Below are 16385 nucleotides of genomic sequence, written 5' to 3' on the forward strand. Positions count from 1 at the left end.
CACTCTATCGATCGGTCGAATTTTTCTAGGGGAAGTATACAACGAAAAGCGATGTCTGGGCGTTCGCCGTCACTCTCTGGGAGATTCTCAACCTCGGAAGACGCATCCCCTACGAGCACCTCTCGGATGAAGAAGTGGTCCAGAGCCTGAAGCAGCTGCAGCACAACGCGGAGTGCCAGAAGAGCACCGAGGAGATGCCGAAGTTCAATCATCTGCCGAGACCAAATGCCTCGTCCAAGGATATCTACGACCTGATGCTGGAGTGCTGGCGAAGAGAGGAGACCGAGAGGCCCACTTTCCGTGAAATTTCCCTTTTTCTGCAGAGGAAGAACCTGGGATATGCCCCGACCTCCTGATATTAATCCTTCGTCGACCTCGTGGTCACGAGGTCAGATGCGGAAGGTCTGACGAGGTTTTCAACTCGTTCTCGAAGTTCATGTGGATCGCATTTGGGATCTAGAGGCCGGAACTGGGATCGAATTTCCCTAGAAGCGGAAGAGAATTGATAACGCGGGATTGATCGACCTACCTAGAAACATAGCGTGTAACCTCTCGTTCTTTTTTAACGCCAAGTTCCATGCACCGTGGATTTCGTTTCTGATCATAAGATGCATTTCGTGACCATGGACACTCTTTGGGTTGCGAGCATCTTTTCCGACTTCGGTTCACTTTGGATTTCGATAAGACTGCAACTCTGCTCGGGATAGATTATTTATTGATTGGTCTTGGCACTTGATTTGGGGAATCCGAGGTGAATGATCGGAGATGGTAATGAGTAACGTAGAAGTATCGCGACACTTAAGTACGAATAGGTTTTGTGGGTTTGCGAGGCCTGCGACTTCGGTAGTACGCTAAATACCTTGGCTATGACACATCATAATGATAACTTTATATAATAGGCGGGATCAATGAAACTAATATATTTATTGTAAATATAGAGGTAGCAATAAGAGACTTTATTATTATTGCGCGCAGTATAGACGTTATATGGCATTGGTAGTCTCGTCCGATTGAACGACCATTGAACTCTTGAAGAAATTGACCCGGGTCGGTTACTTTGACTTCCGTTTGGAAATGCGGAATTGGGAAGATCGATTTGGTAATTTCACCATTCCGATATTACCAGGATGGAGGAATATTAATTTATGATGTCTCACCTTGACCGAGGCTATTTCAAATTCCCCTTAAACGACAAATCCACACGCGAAAGGCATATCGAAACGAGAATCATTCATCGACATATCCAGAAATTAATTTCGGAATTGCAAAAGGGAGCAGCCTTACATGAAAAAAAAAAAAGGGTAAAATATCGAAAGGCACTCTCTTCGAAATCGATACGACGAAGTAAGATTAGGAATCGACTTTTAAGCGCTAAATCTGAGGTTTCCAGGTTTACATCGTATGACAAATTATTTATTCAGCAATATTCTCGTAATGTCGTAATACTTAAATATTTCGGTAATTAGGAATTTCAAGCCGGGCGGAGAAATCTCGAGGCAAGACGTCGTTGTCAGTTCCGTGCAAGAAACCGTAATAATTAGGCATGTGGTAATTGGAGCGAAAATGACGTGCACAATTACGAGGTCTTTGTTCTAAGAGAAGCCTCGCGTCTGATAATGAGATTTATGGTTTTAACCTGGAAACCTCAGGCATGATAACGAGGTCCCCAGACTCGCGTCTGAAGCCTCGTGATAATGTGTAATGACATCATATGCTAGACGATGTTACCGTTACGATATTAAAATACTATTTATATAATTAATGTAATAGGGACTTAAGAGGTAGGTAGAGAGATTAGTATGTACGTATTTAAAGTATAAGCATAACGCTGCCTTTGGCTATATTGTTGCCCCCTACTGCTAACGAGTAACTCACTTGTCTACTCATGTGATAATTTATACACGTCTCCGTGTACCTATCCTTTGTCATTTCGAAGTGTCGGTGAAGAAGGGATCGCGCTCTGGATTTTAAAGAGACATGTCGAGAAATCACCTTGCCATGATTCGAATCATCGTACATGAAACCTTCGTTTAGCCTCCGAATCATGCTACAGCACAGAGACAGAATTAGTTCTGTGGCAGAAATTTCTCCGAAAATATTTATAAATGTTCTTCTAGCTCCTCGCTAAATTTCCTCTCTTCACGGCGCACGACTGACATCATTGCGAGGAATTATTGAAAAAGAAACAAGAATCGGAAAAGTTATTAGCTAATAGCGCCGAGCGTAGCGGCAATCACGTGCGAGAAGTAACCACCTCCTCTTAATGTAAATAATTAGCCAGATCGTGAAATTAACAATTATGTCATGCCGATGGTGTCAGCTCGAAAGATATCTCCAGAGGCAAGCAGCGTCAATGACACCGGTGATTTCATTCTAAAATATTCCCTTTTAATTCTTTCAAAGGATTAGAGGAACGACGTCTCGTTGTCACGGCGTAAAATAATAATATTAGTAATTGGTTAAATAATTCAATTCGTTCGCCGATTCGACGTCGTTTCCGGTACGGATTTTACCAAATGTTCAATTTAGAGGCTGCCAGGTCGTTTAATGAACGATTAAATTAAAAACGTGATTAATTTTTCATCCTTACCCCCCCACCATCTTTGGGCCATATTGTGCATAAAGGATCCGTAATTCTCCAAAAACCACCAAGATGCCTTTAATATATCTCACTCGTGACCGCGCCATGTCGGGGAAAGGGGGAATACAAAGAGAAAAGAAAAAAAGAAAAAACAAAACAGAGGAAACTGTAACGCCGAATGCAGGACAACGAAGTCGAGTGAAGTTCAGAGATGGCATGCAGGCACTTGATCGTGCTCCATTGCATTTTCCTTCGGCATCCTGAGTCTTTTATGCATAACAGTGGTTGTTAACGTTCGACCGAAACTCTTCACCCTCTACAAGTATAAGTGTTCCCGAAAGCGATACCCGGAATTACTTGCAAAGGCCGCAAATCAGTTCTGCGAGATACCCGTGTTGCAAGTTGGTTAGGAAGAACACACAAAAAAGAAAAAAGAAAAGAAACGGTTCGGCTAACTTAAATTCAGAATAGTCTCGGGCATCCTCTCGACCCATCGTTGTATCAGTGTTACATCCTCTATCGACCCGTGTTCCTCGCAATTAACCAAAGTTCAATATTGAATTTAAACCAGCCGAATCGCCCGTAGGTCTAGAACGGTTCCCTGAAAGATCTCCGATCTCGTTATACGGCCATTGAGCCAAGGCGAGGTTCGAATCGGTTTCTCTAACGAGTCGAATCAGATCCGAGGAAATTACGGCACTATCAACGGGAAAGAGAAATTGCGGAATAATCGGTGATTTATTATCGCCGCGCAGGAGGCTTCGGGAAACCAGCAAGCAAACCTCAATCCGTTGTCTGTACCTAAACGCGATTTCGCAAGACTCGTTTGCCTCCGTCGATCTTCCCTGGTTTGAAAATACCAAATGATCTGTTATCTACTAAAACAAAGAAAAAAAAAAATTGTAATGGGCGAATTCTTAGGACGTCTTTCCATAGTTTCGAATTTCTCATCTCGTGAACGATTCGAGGCAAACCGGCATTGCAAATCTCGTCTGGGACCTCGTTGAGAAAAAATGACTTTTCCACTTGTGTGGGAAATATTAGTGGGAGAACGAACGTACGCATGCTCGTCATAATCACACCGACAGGTGAGCTCTATGTTAGTCAGCTCCGAAGAAGAGAGAATTTCGACCCTACCCGAGATGACAATTCGACATGTCACGTGCTGCATGCATTACGTTTGACGCTGCATCCGTATGATTGACAATCATGCTTGAGCCTTGAGACTGAATGATTTTTTTCCGATACCAAGTGCAGAGCAAATCGATGTTGAAGAGTCCGACAAGAGACCCTAGGTGGCCCTTCCTCATACCTAACGCGAGACGTTGACAATACTTAATTAATTTCCTTTGAATTAACAATCCGGATTAGCTGCGATTCCACGGCGACTTCGAGCCGGGAAAATGAAAAACATTGAGAAAATGTTGAAATCATCGCTAAGCCCGAAATTCTTTCGATTCGAGTTAAGAAGAAGCGATCGAATGCGAATGGAAAGTTTGCACGGACCCTAGTAATAAATCCCTAGTAACAAGATTTGCACCGATTCCCCAGGGACGAATCGTGCAGATATAACTACTAAGACAGAGCTCACCCGGTAATACCTTTTACGCTATTACACCTAATCGTTATAATCGTGAAATTATTTTGTACTGAGAACTGTTTATAATTTTGTATCCAATGTCTGTAAATACGTCGGGCAAAATCGTAACTGTGTTAGGGGGAATTAAAAATCGAGCGACCGAGAAGCGTGCGACACTCGCGGATATATTTTAACCGGTAGGGAAAGTCGAGATTCGAGTTTCGAGACTCGAGAAAAAAAAAAAGAGAAATAATAAAGAAACGTGGAAAATGTGGAAAACGCGGAGCATGACTCGATGAAGACGAGGAACGGTAACGTAACGATGTACAACGACTTAGGAACTACGTGTATCATAACTCTACGTGTAAGGGACAAATCATACAAGTATACATGTTACTTGGTAGATGTATATACACTATTTAAAACGGTGTAGGATGTAACTAGTCATTTATAATACTTTGCAAAATCCGTAGGGTCGATATGCGAGAGAAGACGCGCAAAGTACACTTTTTTGTCGGGAGAGATCGTCGAGGAAATGACAGAATATATATGTATATCGAATCCTGGTGCTAGGAGACAGGACCTCTGCGTAGTAGGGAAAATTAGATTAAGGAGTCAGTGAAATGTCTTTTTCTTTTTTCCATTCGCAGATTACCGAAATGACTCCAAAAGAATTTTCTTTAGACAATTTGTTCGCGACTTACCATGCACGACTGCGCCGTCATACTTATACGCGTGAATCCAGATGAAACAATTGACAGGATCCTCGTTCGTCCGAAAGAAACTCGGAGACTTGCGAGAAATATTTTTTTTTCTGCGTTTAATTAATTAAATGTCCTATTTGCATTTCCTGGAAATGGGAAGATCGAGCTCGATTTTCTCCTCTCGGAGTAAACGACTACTCTCGTATTACTGCTCTCGAGTCAATAATATACGCCAATGGTAAAGTGCGCCTCACTATGAAAATTCCCCTGGTAAGTTATAGTGTGTTGAATATTTGTAAACGAGCAATAATCGTGTACTGGCATTAAGGCTTCTATTAATTAAACGATCGACAATGTTGCGACAAGTTGAGCCTGGGACACAATAAAGAATTGTACTATACGAACGAAATCTAAGTGGGATTGCTTGAAAAATAGCGTAATGAAATAAAGCCCTTCTTACAAAATGGCGTCTCCTTCCTGTTCTTACAGAGAGGTATCAATTATTTTTAAAACTGTCAAAGCCTAGCATCTCATGAAATTATGTTTCCGTGTTGTAACATCGATAGGAATTTTTTTTGCAGTTATTTATATATTTACAACTATTCCCTTTCAAATGGAATACTTAAAAAAAGTTAAAAAAAGAGTTAGTACTATTTCTTGTAGTATCAGATGGCGCGGTATCCTATTTCTTGGACAGGAAGTGATGGATGGATCCTGCAGGCGGTAACGCAGTTAGTCCATTGAAATCAATTGTTCGGATAACCAACAGTTGGAAATCTTACCATCTAATAAATTATCAGAGTTCTTCCGATAGAATTTATATCGATTGCCCTATTCGATACCAGCTTGACCAACCGCTGTTACTTTACCGGCAATAGATAGCATACCACCATTGGCTCCACGGACTTCTTTACCGACCCAAGAAATGTTCAATCCTAGTGGTATCTCGCATCTCAGGTGCTCACCGGATAACTCGTCACAATAATTCCCCAAATCCGTGAAACCATTTTTACCAGCACGGAAAATCCCGTGGAAACGTTTTGTAGACCGGCTTCATGGCGCTGGACGCTGTAAAAAATCTCGAAGACTCTAAACGCCCATTTAATTCCCGTGACACCTTGAAACGATGAATGAAAAATCCTTCCCTTCCTTTTTAAAAACAGCCGGACTATAATTATCATTTTGTGCGGTACAGCCTTAGATAACATAAGAAAATACCAAAGTGCATCCACGCTCCGGGCATTACGCAACGATGATCGAATCATCGAAAATAGAAGTAACTCTCGCGAGAGCCGCAGACCCCGAGAATGGGAATCACCCGAGCAGACCTAATTTGCAAAGCGGCGCAACCGCTTCGTACACGCAACAATGCAACATAATTGATACATCTCGCGGCAACAAGTTGCACACCCGCTGGGAATAAGTCCAACACTTTCTCGCTAAGAGGCGAAAAATCATTGTCCCCCGTTGCTAGCAGAGATCTGGAGTACACGTAGAACTTTCACATCTTCCGAAGCCGTCCCAGATGTAAGAGCAAACGCACTAAACGCCTCCCTACTTTTAAAACAAATCCCAGCTTCCCTAAACAAGCGTTCATCAAAGAGAAAATAAATACCCCTAACGAGCTAACGATAAAATACCCGAATGTCGATCGAAAACTAGGCTAGCCAATCGTCGAGATTTCGAGTCGTCCCGTGGAAACGCGTCGTTTCCACGTGTCTTCGACCTATCGTATCATCTATCCCATTATAATTTTAATTGCCATTGTTATCGATCTCGATCGAGCCCACCGTGGCTTTTGTCCGGGTTCCTCGAACCGTGCAGCTCGGAAGACGCGCTCCAACTTATCCCCCTGATTACGGGTCTCGGTCTGTATCCTGGAGGATTTTCCCTTTTCCGGGAATCGATAGCGGTTTATAATGGCGCGGGTGCGTGCCACGCGGAATCGAATCCGCAGGCCGTGTCCGAGTCGGAGTCGTTGGGAGGAACCGGAGGGTCGCTCGAGATTCCAGATGGCGGGGCAGAGTTGACGGCAGAATTTCGCCGTTCCGCGGAAACGAAGCTTTTCCCACGGGGTGTCGGGGTGGTGGGTTGACTCGCAGCCTGCTGTTGATTCCTGGAAGCAGGGAAATCCTGGGCTCTCCTGCTGCGCCGCTTCTTGATGGGCGCGTACTTGGGCGGCGGCATCACCTTGTGGTCCTGCAAGAATTTTTCACCACGAGATTTTAGGATTCCCGGCACCACCGGTAATAAAAACTGGTGGCTCGTAAATCGCTCTGCCAATTAAAAATTTAACAACCCCTTTCAATTTCTATTTCAGATTTGTAAACCACTATCTCTGGAAATCCATGCCCGTACGACCTCTGTATCGCTGATATTTTCGGAGAAATAGTATAATTTCTCAAAATTCGAATTTTTTTCGGGGCCATTTTATAGCAGAGTTGTAACATGGAATTGAGGATACTCGGATGAAATGATTTCCAGGCCGATACCTGAATGTTGTCCGCTGAGCCCCAGGTCTTGTGGATTTTTTCGGCGTTGCTGGCGGCACTACTGGCCACACCCAGGAACTGGCTGAAGGCCTCCGTCGTACGTTTCACGCGAACGTTCAACGAGCCAATTCGTAGGAAACCAAGATCCTTCTCTGCGTTGAACCACAATGCAGTTACTCCGGTATCGCGCCTGTTACGGGCGGCCATGCTTCGCCTTATCGGCGAGGATCGGGGCCGCCATTTCGATCGGAAAACCGACGCCGTTCCCTCTCGACTAGTTCTAGTCCTCTCGGGTCGAAAACCCCGAAAAGGAATCAAGATTTTTCCCTTTTCTCGGAGTGCGACCTCTTCGCGGCTCACCGCGAATAATTTCGCCATTGGCGGATTTAAGAAATTTCTCCAGAGAAGAGTACCGATCGAAATCGGTCCTCCTAACCGTGATTAACGGTAAGACTATTAACCGAAGATAAATATTTACAATGACGACTAATCGAGAAGAATGAAAGAGCTACGATTAAAATTGCACTTGGAAGACTCGACGCGTTCTCCATTACTCGGAGAAAGGGTATATGGAATCTTAAATTATTTAGTTATTAACCGATAAGCACGTCCCCCGACCTAGATATCTCTCCTCGTGTTCTTCCCTCGCGTTATCTCTCATTCTCTACGTTACTTTCAATAGATCGCTCCTCACCTGCATGCTTTTTCCTTGCTTTTATTTCTGAAAGAGAAAGCACAATGTCATTGAGCCTGTCGAAATGCACGGAGAAAAAATGTTTCACCCTAGGGTAGAGCGTATTAAAATTTCGACAAAATTATTAGTCATTTTATGAAGATTCTCCGCTTTTTACAGGGGGGAACTAGCCACGAGAGAGAGGGTTCGAGAAGGAGACGAGAAAGAGCGAGTAGAGTCACAGCGTCGTGCAAGATGGCGGCCGGGAACGAGGACACTCGCAACTAGAAAGTTTCATGCGGAATGAAAATTTGCACGCAAGGAACGCGGGCAAAAACAGGGTGACGGGGAAAAAAAAAGAGGGAAAGAACCAAGCTCGTGATTTCCATATTCCTCCGCGTGCGGGAAACGAGAATTACGAGGATCGTTTTTTCCACCGGCCCCGACATTGTTGCACTCGCTGATGACCTGGGACGCATCGACAAGTAATTACGCGGATTTCCATATGATTTATATGAAAATTGGCCGACTCTGTCGGCGCGGCGCCAGGGATAATATATTTCCATCCAAGGGACGCGACATAGGAGGTGACGTCGTAGTTTTACGACCTGAAAGAAGCAAGGAAGAAGATCGAAGATCCGCCATGACGCGAGGGCCGCCATTAGCTCACTTCTCGTTAAGGGAAAATTAATGCCTCATCGCGATTAGGCGTGAAATAACTTAGAATAATTTCCACCCCCCGTAATTGAAGCGCCAGGCGCCAAAAAAAGGGTAACTGGCATATGGTATTAATATCATTTACGGTAACCCCTTCTAATTGTTGCAGGGTGTTGTTTCAAAATGGCGGCCGGACGCTGCATGGCGACCGTGCACGGTTTATCCTCAATCTTTGGTCGATTTGAACGATTCCATGCGCCCAAGTATAATACATTTTAATAATTAGATGTCAATACGACGTACCCAGGCCTGACTTCCGAGTGGGAACATTCGAGATCGCATTAATTAATACCGGCGAGCGTCTAATTGGCTCGGCCATTGAGTATGCGAGAATGTTAAGAAGAGAAAGAGGATTTTAAAATGTATGACGTTAGACGAACGGCCTCTGGCTCTTTCTTTTCTCGTTCTCCGGGTCATTATGTGTAAATCCAGCAGGAGGGAAAAAAAAAAGAGCAGTTCGGGAAAGAGTGCGGAAATAGTATGCACATGCACGGTACATGCTTTATTCGCCGCAAAATGGCGTAAGAGACTCGGTACAAGGTGAATTCATGGCTCTCCTGAATGTGCGGTGACGATACAACGGGTTTTAAAAAATTCGTGCATAACAACTGGACGTGGCTTTGTCGTTCTAAGGTTAAAAATATGGAGGAAGTGCCGCTACTTCTAAACGAGCCGAATGACTAGTGACGATTTTACGAGGCCTAGATGACTATTCCTGCGTTTACTGCACCGTGTTCACTACTGCAAGTCAATGTTGCACAAGCGTTACGAAGAAGTCTAAACGTTGACGAGCGTTCTTGAAACTCGAAGGGTGCGAAGCCCGCCTGTGGACATTTCAAGGATTAGTGTAATACATGAAGAGTGATGAGACTCGTTCCTGACTCGAGCGTAATTAAATAGTCTCGAGGTCGCTCGCTTATCGGGCTGCAAGTCTCCGGATTGCAACCGGTTAAATATTTTCGGTACCGGTTTAGTGTACGCGATGCACTGTTAAACGATGTCCCCGTAAAATGTAAGAGCTTGTTAATATGCAGATAATACGGACAGGCGTGTTAAGTCTTCCTTGCATCCCCGCACGGGGATGCAAACTCGCCTTGTTAAACGACTTTAAGCGAGGACACAAAGTCAATGCAGAGGCGGGCTCCCTCGATTTTGTCGGAGTTATTGCGCGGTCATACACATAAGGCTGCAAATATAAGTATTCATATACGTTACATCAAGGTGCGGCTACTTAAACCTCACGACAAGCTCTCTACTACTTTAGCAACGGTGTACCTCTCGACTTGCCTGAGCGTAGCAGCAGCAGTAATCCCTACAACAGAAGAACACTTCCAGAACCCCGACGTACTCCCCACGATTCAGGACCAATCATCGACAACTACCGAACTCTCGCCCACGACGGCTGTGTGAACCTGGAATTCAGTTTGAGGCACAGACAAAATTAACAGGCCTATTCATGACATCACGGAAACATTCCAGTAAGCCTATTAATTTTGTTTGTGCTTCAAACTGGATTCCAGGTTTACACGACCGCCCACGACCTACATCCACTACGGAAAAATGTGCAAGACTTCCCAACCAGATAGGAAAAAAAAATCAAGGGATACCTACGTCCAACCGAAGAACCACATGGTCTCCACCCATACACTTCCCACAAAAAGATCCATACAATAATCATAAAAATAACTACCCCGGTGTACTGTAATACCACGCGGGAGTACAGGACTCCATTGTCCCTGAAAGACCCTGATTCGGGTAATTTCAAGATCCATATAACCTGTTTTAAAAGTCGTGTGATCCTTTCTTAGAGGCGTCATTACGTGCATGGTCGCGATAACCTGTAAGAGAACCCAGAAGCAGACTCGCGTCGGCATCTGACCGCTCCATCTCGCAGGAATCTCGTTTTTGCCGCGTCCAATGTCGAGTAGTCCCGCCTGGTATTAGAAAAGATCAGGGAAAAAATGTCTAGGTACAGCGCACGCGAGTGCTGACATGCGTACCGAGCGCCGCGAGTACAGGTTGGCTGGGCGCAAAGAGGAAAACGCAAGGAAATGTCGGGATGACGGTCACAAAGGGAGGTATGGAGGACGAGGGAAGCTTAAAAGGGTTGGAGGAATAAGATCGGTTAGTGAGGTCCGCGGAAAGGAGTGATCGATGCCCGATCAAAGGACCTGTCATCCGTCAATCGCCGAGCCGCGTTCTTGGAGGTCTTTCGACGATGGTTGCATGCGATTAATGCGCGTCCGCGGGTGGGCAGGAAATAGACACGTTTCTAATCGACGACACGCGGCAGCGTCCCGGACCTGTTCGTATCGGTGCCGATGGCCGCTCGGTTTTTGCGGAGGAAGCTTGGCGTGCCTAAAAGGGCTTTGCGCTGCGGTCGGGGTTTTTTCATGCAGGGCGGAAGAGACGCGGACGGCTTTGCGGCATCCGCAGCATAGCCAGACAGGTGGAAAGGCGCACATGCGGTTCTCATGGACGTGGCCCTACGTGGACGACGGCCCTCCCCTGGCGAAGGGATGTACTCACTGCGGAAGGTGTCCTGGCTCACAGCCGCCTCCTGTGACGCCAGGTACTGCCGGGCCTTCTTCCCGCTGTAGTCCCGCAATTCCTGGTTGGCACCTGTGAACAGTCGCGCGACATCTTAACGCGTCCCTTTTCCCTGTGAGAAAACTGCCTACGAGCTACCGGACACGAGCTACGCGCGTGTAAAGTGAAGTCGCTTGGTTGCTAGGAACGCCGACCGCCATAGTAGCGTTCCCGGTTGCCAGGGCGATCGTTGCTAGGGACGCCGCGCTCGACAGCCCGTCCCCGTTCTAACGCCCGAGATCCAGAAAAAATGAAGTCTAAGGTACTCCTAAGGAACCTCTTATCTCGAAATCAATTGATTTAGAGGATTTGGCCAATCTTCGGGTATTTTCGCCCACCGATTGACTTATCTGCGCGTCTCAGTTTACTTTCCCGAGAGATAATATTTGTCCGAGGTCGGCGAAAAGTGCCGCGATAAAGCAGAGTCGTTTTCTGGGATCGATGGTTATCGGATGGTAAATAGGAGCCCGACAATGAGAGGTGTCTCCGTCTAATGGATATCGACGAGCCGTCGCTGAGAGTGATAAGGGGAGACAGAAATCTCTAATCTGCGCCGACACTCTCTGCTTTGAGGTAAGCCGACGGTGTTTGCTCGACTTGCCTTTCGTGTGGGCTTAAATGATACCATTTTAGCGATAACCGCGTTAAGGCCGGGGCTTCTGTTGTAACTTCTTTTCGTTTCCTTTTCGATTTTTTGGAAGTGCCAACCGTAATCATTCGTCACACTCACCGTACACTTGGACCAAGAGGTTGAATATGTTTTCGTGGTCGAACTGCATCGCGACATGTAGCGCCGTGTATCCCTGAAACGAAATACGACCTCCAGAATCGCTCGGAAAGCATAACGAGAAAACCTATTATACGCCAATACGCACACAAGGCCGCCATTAACAATGCGACAGCTTTGATATAAACTTCATAAACGTATCGCCCCTGCACGCGCCTCCACCCGTCTCTCGGTCTCGTACATGGCGGAGACAAGAGGCATTAATGCCACTCCTTGTTGCGGATATTACCGCGAGCGTGCGAACTCCGCCATCGACGAGGAAATCGCGACCCGAGAGCGTTACGTATCGCGTGCGTGCGACACGCGTGGGATCGGAGACGTAACGCGTTCTTGTGCGGACTGAGAAATTCGAAGGTGCGAACCCGCTCGTAGAATATATACACATTAATCATAGGAAATTGCCACTAACACGCCCAGTGCGTGTGCGTGGTAAACGCGCGGTTATGCCTCCTTTGCGCACGCTTACCCTCGGGCATGGGATTAAAAAAAAATTCAATTAGCCAGAAAATTTTATCCATTAAAATTAAATTAGTTCACTCGCTTTTGCACACTTTTTTTGGGATCCCCTTACGTCCCGGGTAATTTATCTTGACTTACGTGCATCCCATAAGGGGTACATAATGGTCCCCCATTAACAGAGTGTAAGTACACTCGAATCCGAATTTGCGATAACGAGCGACAGTTGTCTTCGGTAATCGCGCGGACACGCGATCACCCGGCACACCGTGACGGCCCGGAGACGGACGTTCCTCGGCGGAATCGCCGCGCGCCGCGGAAGGTATCGCCGAGACGTTATCTCCGGTGTATCAGCCGAGGGCAGGTGAGGCTTCCCTTTTCCCCGTTTCTTCAGGAAGCAGCTGCTCATTTGTCCCGGGTTCTCGAGAACCGCCGTTCTCGGAGGCGCATCGATCTCCGATCGATCTCTCCGATCGATGCCTGCGGGACGTTTCTATCGGCTCTTCCGACAACGCGGCGCGTGCTCTCGAAATTTAACCTAAACGATCTCGCTGATCGGATTTTCTCTTTCGACGTTCTATTCCTATAGAAATACAAGAAAAAATGGAAAATGGAGAAGAGGTTTAGTGGAATATGAGATGTAGAGAAGTATCGGGAAATTCTTCCGATTTTCTCGTTTGAACGAGCTTTAGGGAGCGATCGAGAGGTCGCGGGGGAGGGACCGATCAAGAAGGTCGATATTAACGAACCTCGTCGCTATCGGGTTTATCGGCGTCGAAGCCGGCGGTGCGGCCCTGAATTAACGTCTGCGGTTGCGGGACACGCAGTCCGATGCCCACGCACGCGAGTACTCGCGCACGCAGCCACGCATGGACGGTGTTCGACGTCCGCGACTGCGTCGCGACAAATTGCGCGTAATTGTGTGCGTGCACGGCTCATTATGCCGCGACGCAGCCAGCCCTTGGCCTCTGTGTGCAAAACCTGCGCCAAGTACCGCATGCGCGTACGCACGTACGCAGGTTGCACTCGCAGGTACTTATCGATGTATCGATAAGCGAGACTCGACGGTCGACCTCCGACGCGAGGGGTGAAGAATTACCAGAAGCGTGCGAGACCCTTTTCTTCATTTTCCTCTTTTCAATTCCTAGATATTTTGGAAATTCACGTAGAATTCGCGATCCCTCGAATTCGAAATTAATGAGCACGTTTCCGATAATTGTGGCTTCACGAGGAGTACAACTTGACGGAGTCCTCGGGCGACAGGTGCAAGGTGCGGTGAGGGACTTATGACAGGTAGACATTTGCAATCGGGGAGAAGTTTGAATACGAGTCACGAAATTTTAGTTTCTGCGCGATCCTGTAATTTTCGAGTTACGAGGAATGACGGTTTTTAAGGGTACCGCGACTTTGTAATAAGATAATAGTTGCAAGTCTGGTTGGATGCAAGGTGGCCCTTTAATCCGCTGTCATTCCCAGGGGATGACAATGGGTTAACAGGTGCAGTGGGATAAACAGGTGTAACGGAAGGTGGAATCTATTTGAAGAGTTGTCACGTTTCGATCAGGATTCAGGATGTCGGAAAGTGAGATCTTCACTCTTCCGCCACATCTTAGAAGTGGCCGATAAAGATGCGCTGTTCGGGGCAGTTTATTTCGCGTAGACGCAAGACCCCTCGTCTTTAGCCGGCGAAGCCAGGTACCACGAAAAAGAAACGAAATCGAATGCCGAAGAGAGCAGCCGAGGCGAGAACTCCCCGTCGGAGGTGTCGAGTTGCCGGCCTGTCGACCGCAGAAGGACGGAAAGTCACGCGATTCTCCATAAGGGAGGGAAGAAGAGGCGACATCTCGCGCCTATCCTATTCGCACCCCCTATCGACATCCCCTTAACACCCGGCATCATTCGAACCTACCTAGGCTAGATTTCCCTCTGCCCTCAAAAACTGCCCGAAAGGAAATGAGAAATAAGAAACATTGATATGATCGGAAAAAAAAATAAAAAATAAGAAAGATTGGATTAATAACATCTAAAAATCGAGAGGTAACGCGATATTTCACCAGGGTGCATTAATTCCACCGTCCCTTTAAACTCAGCGAGAAGGAGTACCTCGGTTCACCCCATCTGGGGTCTCACCCTTTTCGGCGTCCAATAGAGGGCGACACGTGTGAGCTCGCGACAAGTGGCGCGCCCTCACCCCTTCCTACATATCTCTCTTTTTATACTTTCGACAATATTTTAAAGTAGCATTGTCCCGCCAGCGGAGTTCCCGATCCCCGAGACGTTGCACCCCGGTGGAGGATCTCTCTCGCACTCTTTTCTCCCGCGCTGCACCCCTCTCGCTTTTTCGACACCCTTGTGTCGCCTTCTCGCTCGCTCCTCCTGCCTTCCCCATCGCCACCTCTCCCTCTCGCGCCCGGAAACGGGACAGCTGCCGGCCACCGATATCACCGGCGTATATCACCGTTGAGGATTTTCAATTTTAATATTTTCCCGCGCATCACTCGCGCGCCTTTACGAGCAGCTAAATCATAACGCAGGACCCCACCCCCTGGAAAGGGCGTTTCGTATTTCGGCGGTGGCACCACCCTGGAGAAATCCACCCCTCCCGATATTACTCGTGTAACCGCGTCTGACACTCCGGAAAAAATTTCTTTATCTCTATCAGGACCTCCAAGATATCCGAGCAGAGCGAAGGAATCCCTTTGAAACGAGACACCCGGTGGCCAGTGGTCATCCTTCGGCAGGACTCGGAGATGCATTGTTGCGTCGTCGTGCGCCGCGGATGGCGCCACGACGGCGGCTTAAGGTCCCGGGGCTGGGTGCGTTTTTTGCCGGGATTAAAACGCGAGTCGATGCCGCGATAAACCTGGAGGAAACCGCGGGAGAACCTCGCCGACAGATTGCCAGCGTCACGACGACCTCCCGAAGCCGCCTCCATTCCCCAGAAAAAATATTCCCAGAAACAACCCCCCGAAAAAAAAAAGTACCGACAATTGGTGTTCACCCGGCACCGTGTGGGAAATCGTTGGAAACCCTCGGATTCCTCCCTTGATCTTGAAATCCCGGGTATCGCGTTTGATAAAGTGGGCAAACTCGGGGGTGTCCGGCGTCGGTGCCGGACGTCGGGGCGTCTCGGTGCCTCGAAGAGGTGCAGCGGCGTCGACAGGCCGACTCGGGTTACACCGCGGAAACAAATGAGCCCGTGTCGAGCCGGCGACGGGAGAGGAGACAAACGGACGCCGGAGGATAGGGACTCCTCGGTCCACCTCGGGCCCGAGGGAAGAATTTCCCCAGGACCCCCTCGGGGGGGTGGGGGACACACGGTGCCGGCAACCGTACGGTGTTTGTCGCGAGCCGCTAACGAGCAAGCTCGAGAGCTCCGCAGAGCTCTGGCTTATATAAGTCTTATAAAGAGTAAAGCGGTGGACCACACACATCCGATCCTATCTGAGGCCCCCTCTCCCCCTCGCCTTTCTTTCCCTACCCGTGGACTCCCGCTCGGAAGCGTCGCGGCGCCGGGATCTTTAGCCCGCCGCCTATGCCACCGTGCCTCCACCAAAAGGCACCCGGAACAAATTTCCATACAGGCTGGAAAGTCCGCAATCCCGGCTACCGATAACACATCCCGTGATAAGCCTTAGTAAGTATGGAATAAAAAGGACCTCGACTTACCCCGTTCTGCGAGACGCCGACAGCACCGAGAACAAGAAAAAGGAATTATTACCCGTATGAAAATCAATTTCAAGATCAGCGCCGTCGAACCGATGTATGCAAATTCACATGGGGATTTTTATTAAGGGTGTCACTTAC

At 47.5% G+C, this 16385-nt stretch overlaps 2 protein-coding genes across 2 annotated transcripts in view; one reads left to right on the forward strand and one right to left on the reverse strand.

Moving 5' to 3' along the window:
* LOC105699177 (discoidin domain-containing receptor 2) overlaps nt 1-5268 on the forward strand; it is an 83697-nt gene extending 78429 nt beyond the window's left edge. Inside the window, exon 16 of the mRNA XM_012423977.1 lies at nt 30-5268. Coding sequence (XP_012279400.1) covers nt 30-356 — 327 coding nt within the window. The 3' untranslated portion in view covers nt 357-5268. The remainder of the gene's footprint in view (nt 1-29) is intronic.
* Nucleotides 5269-6010: 742 nt separating this feature from the next.
* Nucleotides 6011-16385, reverse strand: part of LOC105699201 (ankyrin repeat domain-containing protein SOWAHB) — a 76471-nt gene continuing 66096 nt past the window's right edge. The window contains exons 10-15 of the mRNA XM_012424023.1: nt 16248-16253; nt 12066-12138; nt 11276-11368; nt 8051-8077; nt 7357-7508; nt 6011-7063 (exon numbers count right to left, since the gene is read on the reverse strand). Coding sequence (XP_012279446.1) covers nt 6779-7063; nt 7357-7508; nt 8051-8077; nt 11276-11368; nt 12066-12138; nt 16248-16253 — 636 coding nt within the window. The 3' untranslated portion in view covers nt 6011-6778. The remainder of the gene's footprint in view (nt 7064-7356; nt 7509-8050; nt 8078-11275; nt 11369-12065; nt 12139-16247; nt 16254-16385) is intronic.

The sequence above is a fragment of the Orussus abietinus genome, unplaced genomic scaffold, assembly GCF_000612105.2.
Source record: "Orussus abietinus isolate OABI.00-Male unplaced genomic scaffold, Oabi_2.0 scaffold3, whole genome shotgun sequence".
NCBI lineage: Eukaryota > Metazoa > Arthropoda > Insecta > Hymenoptera > Orussidae > Orussus > Orussus abietinus.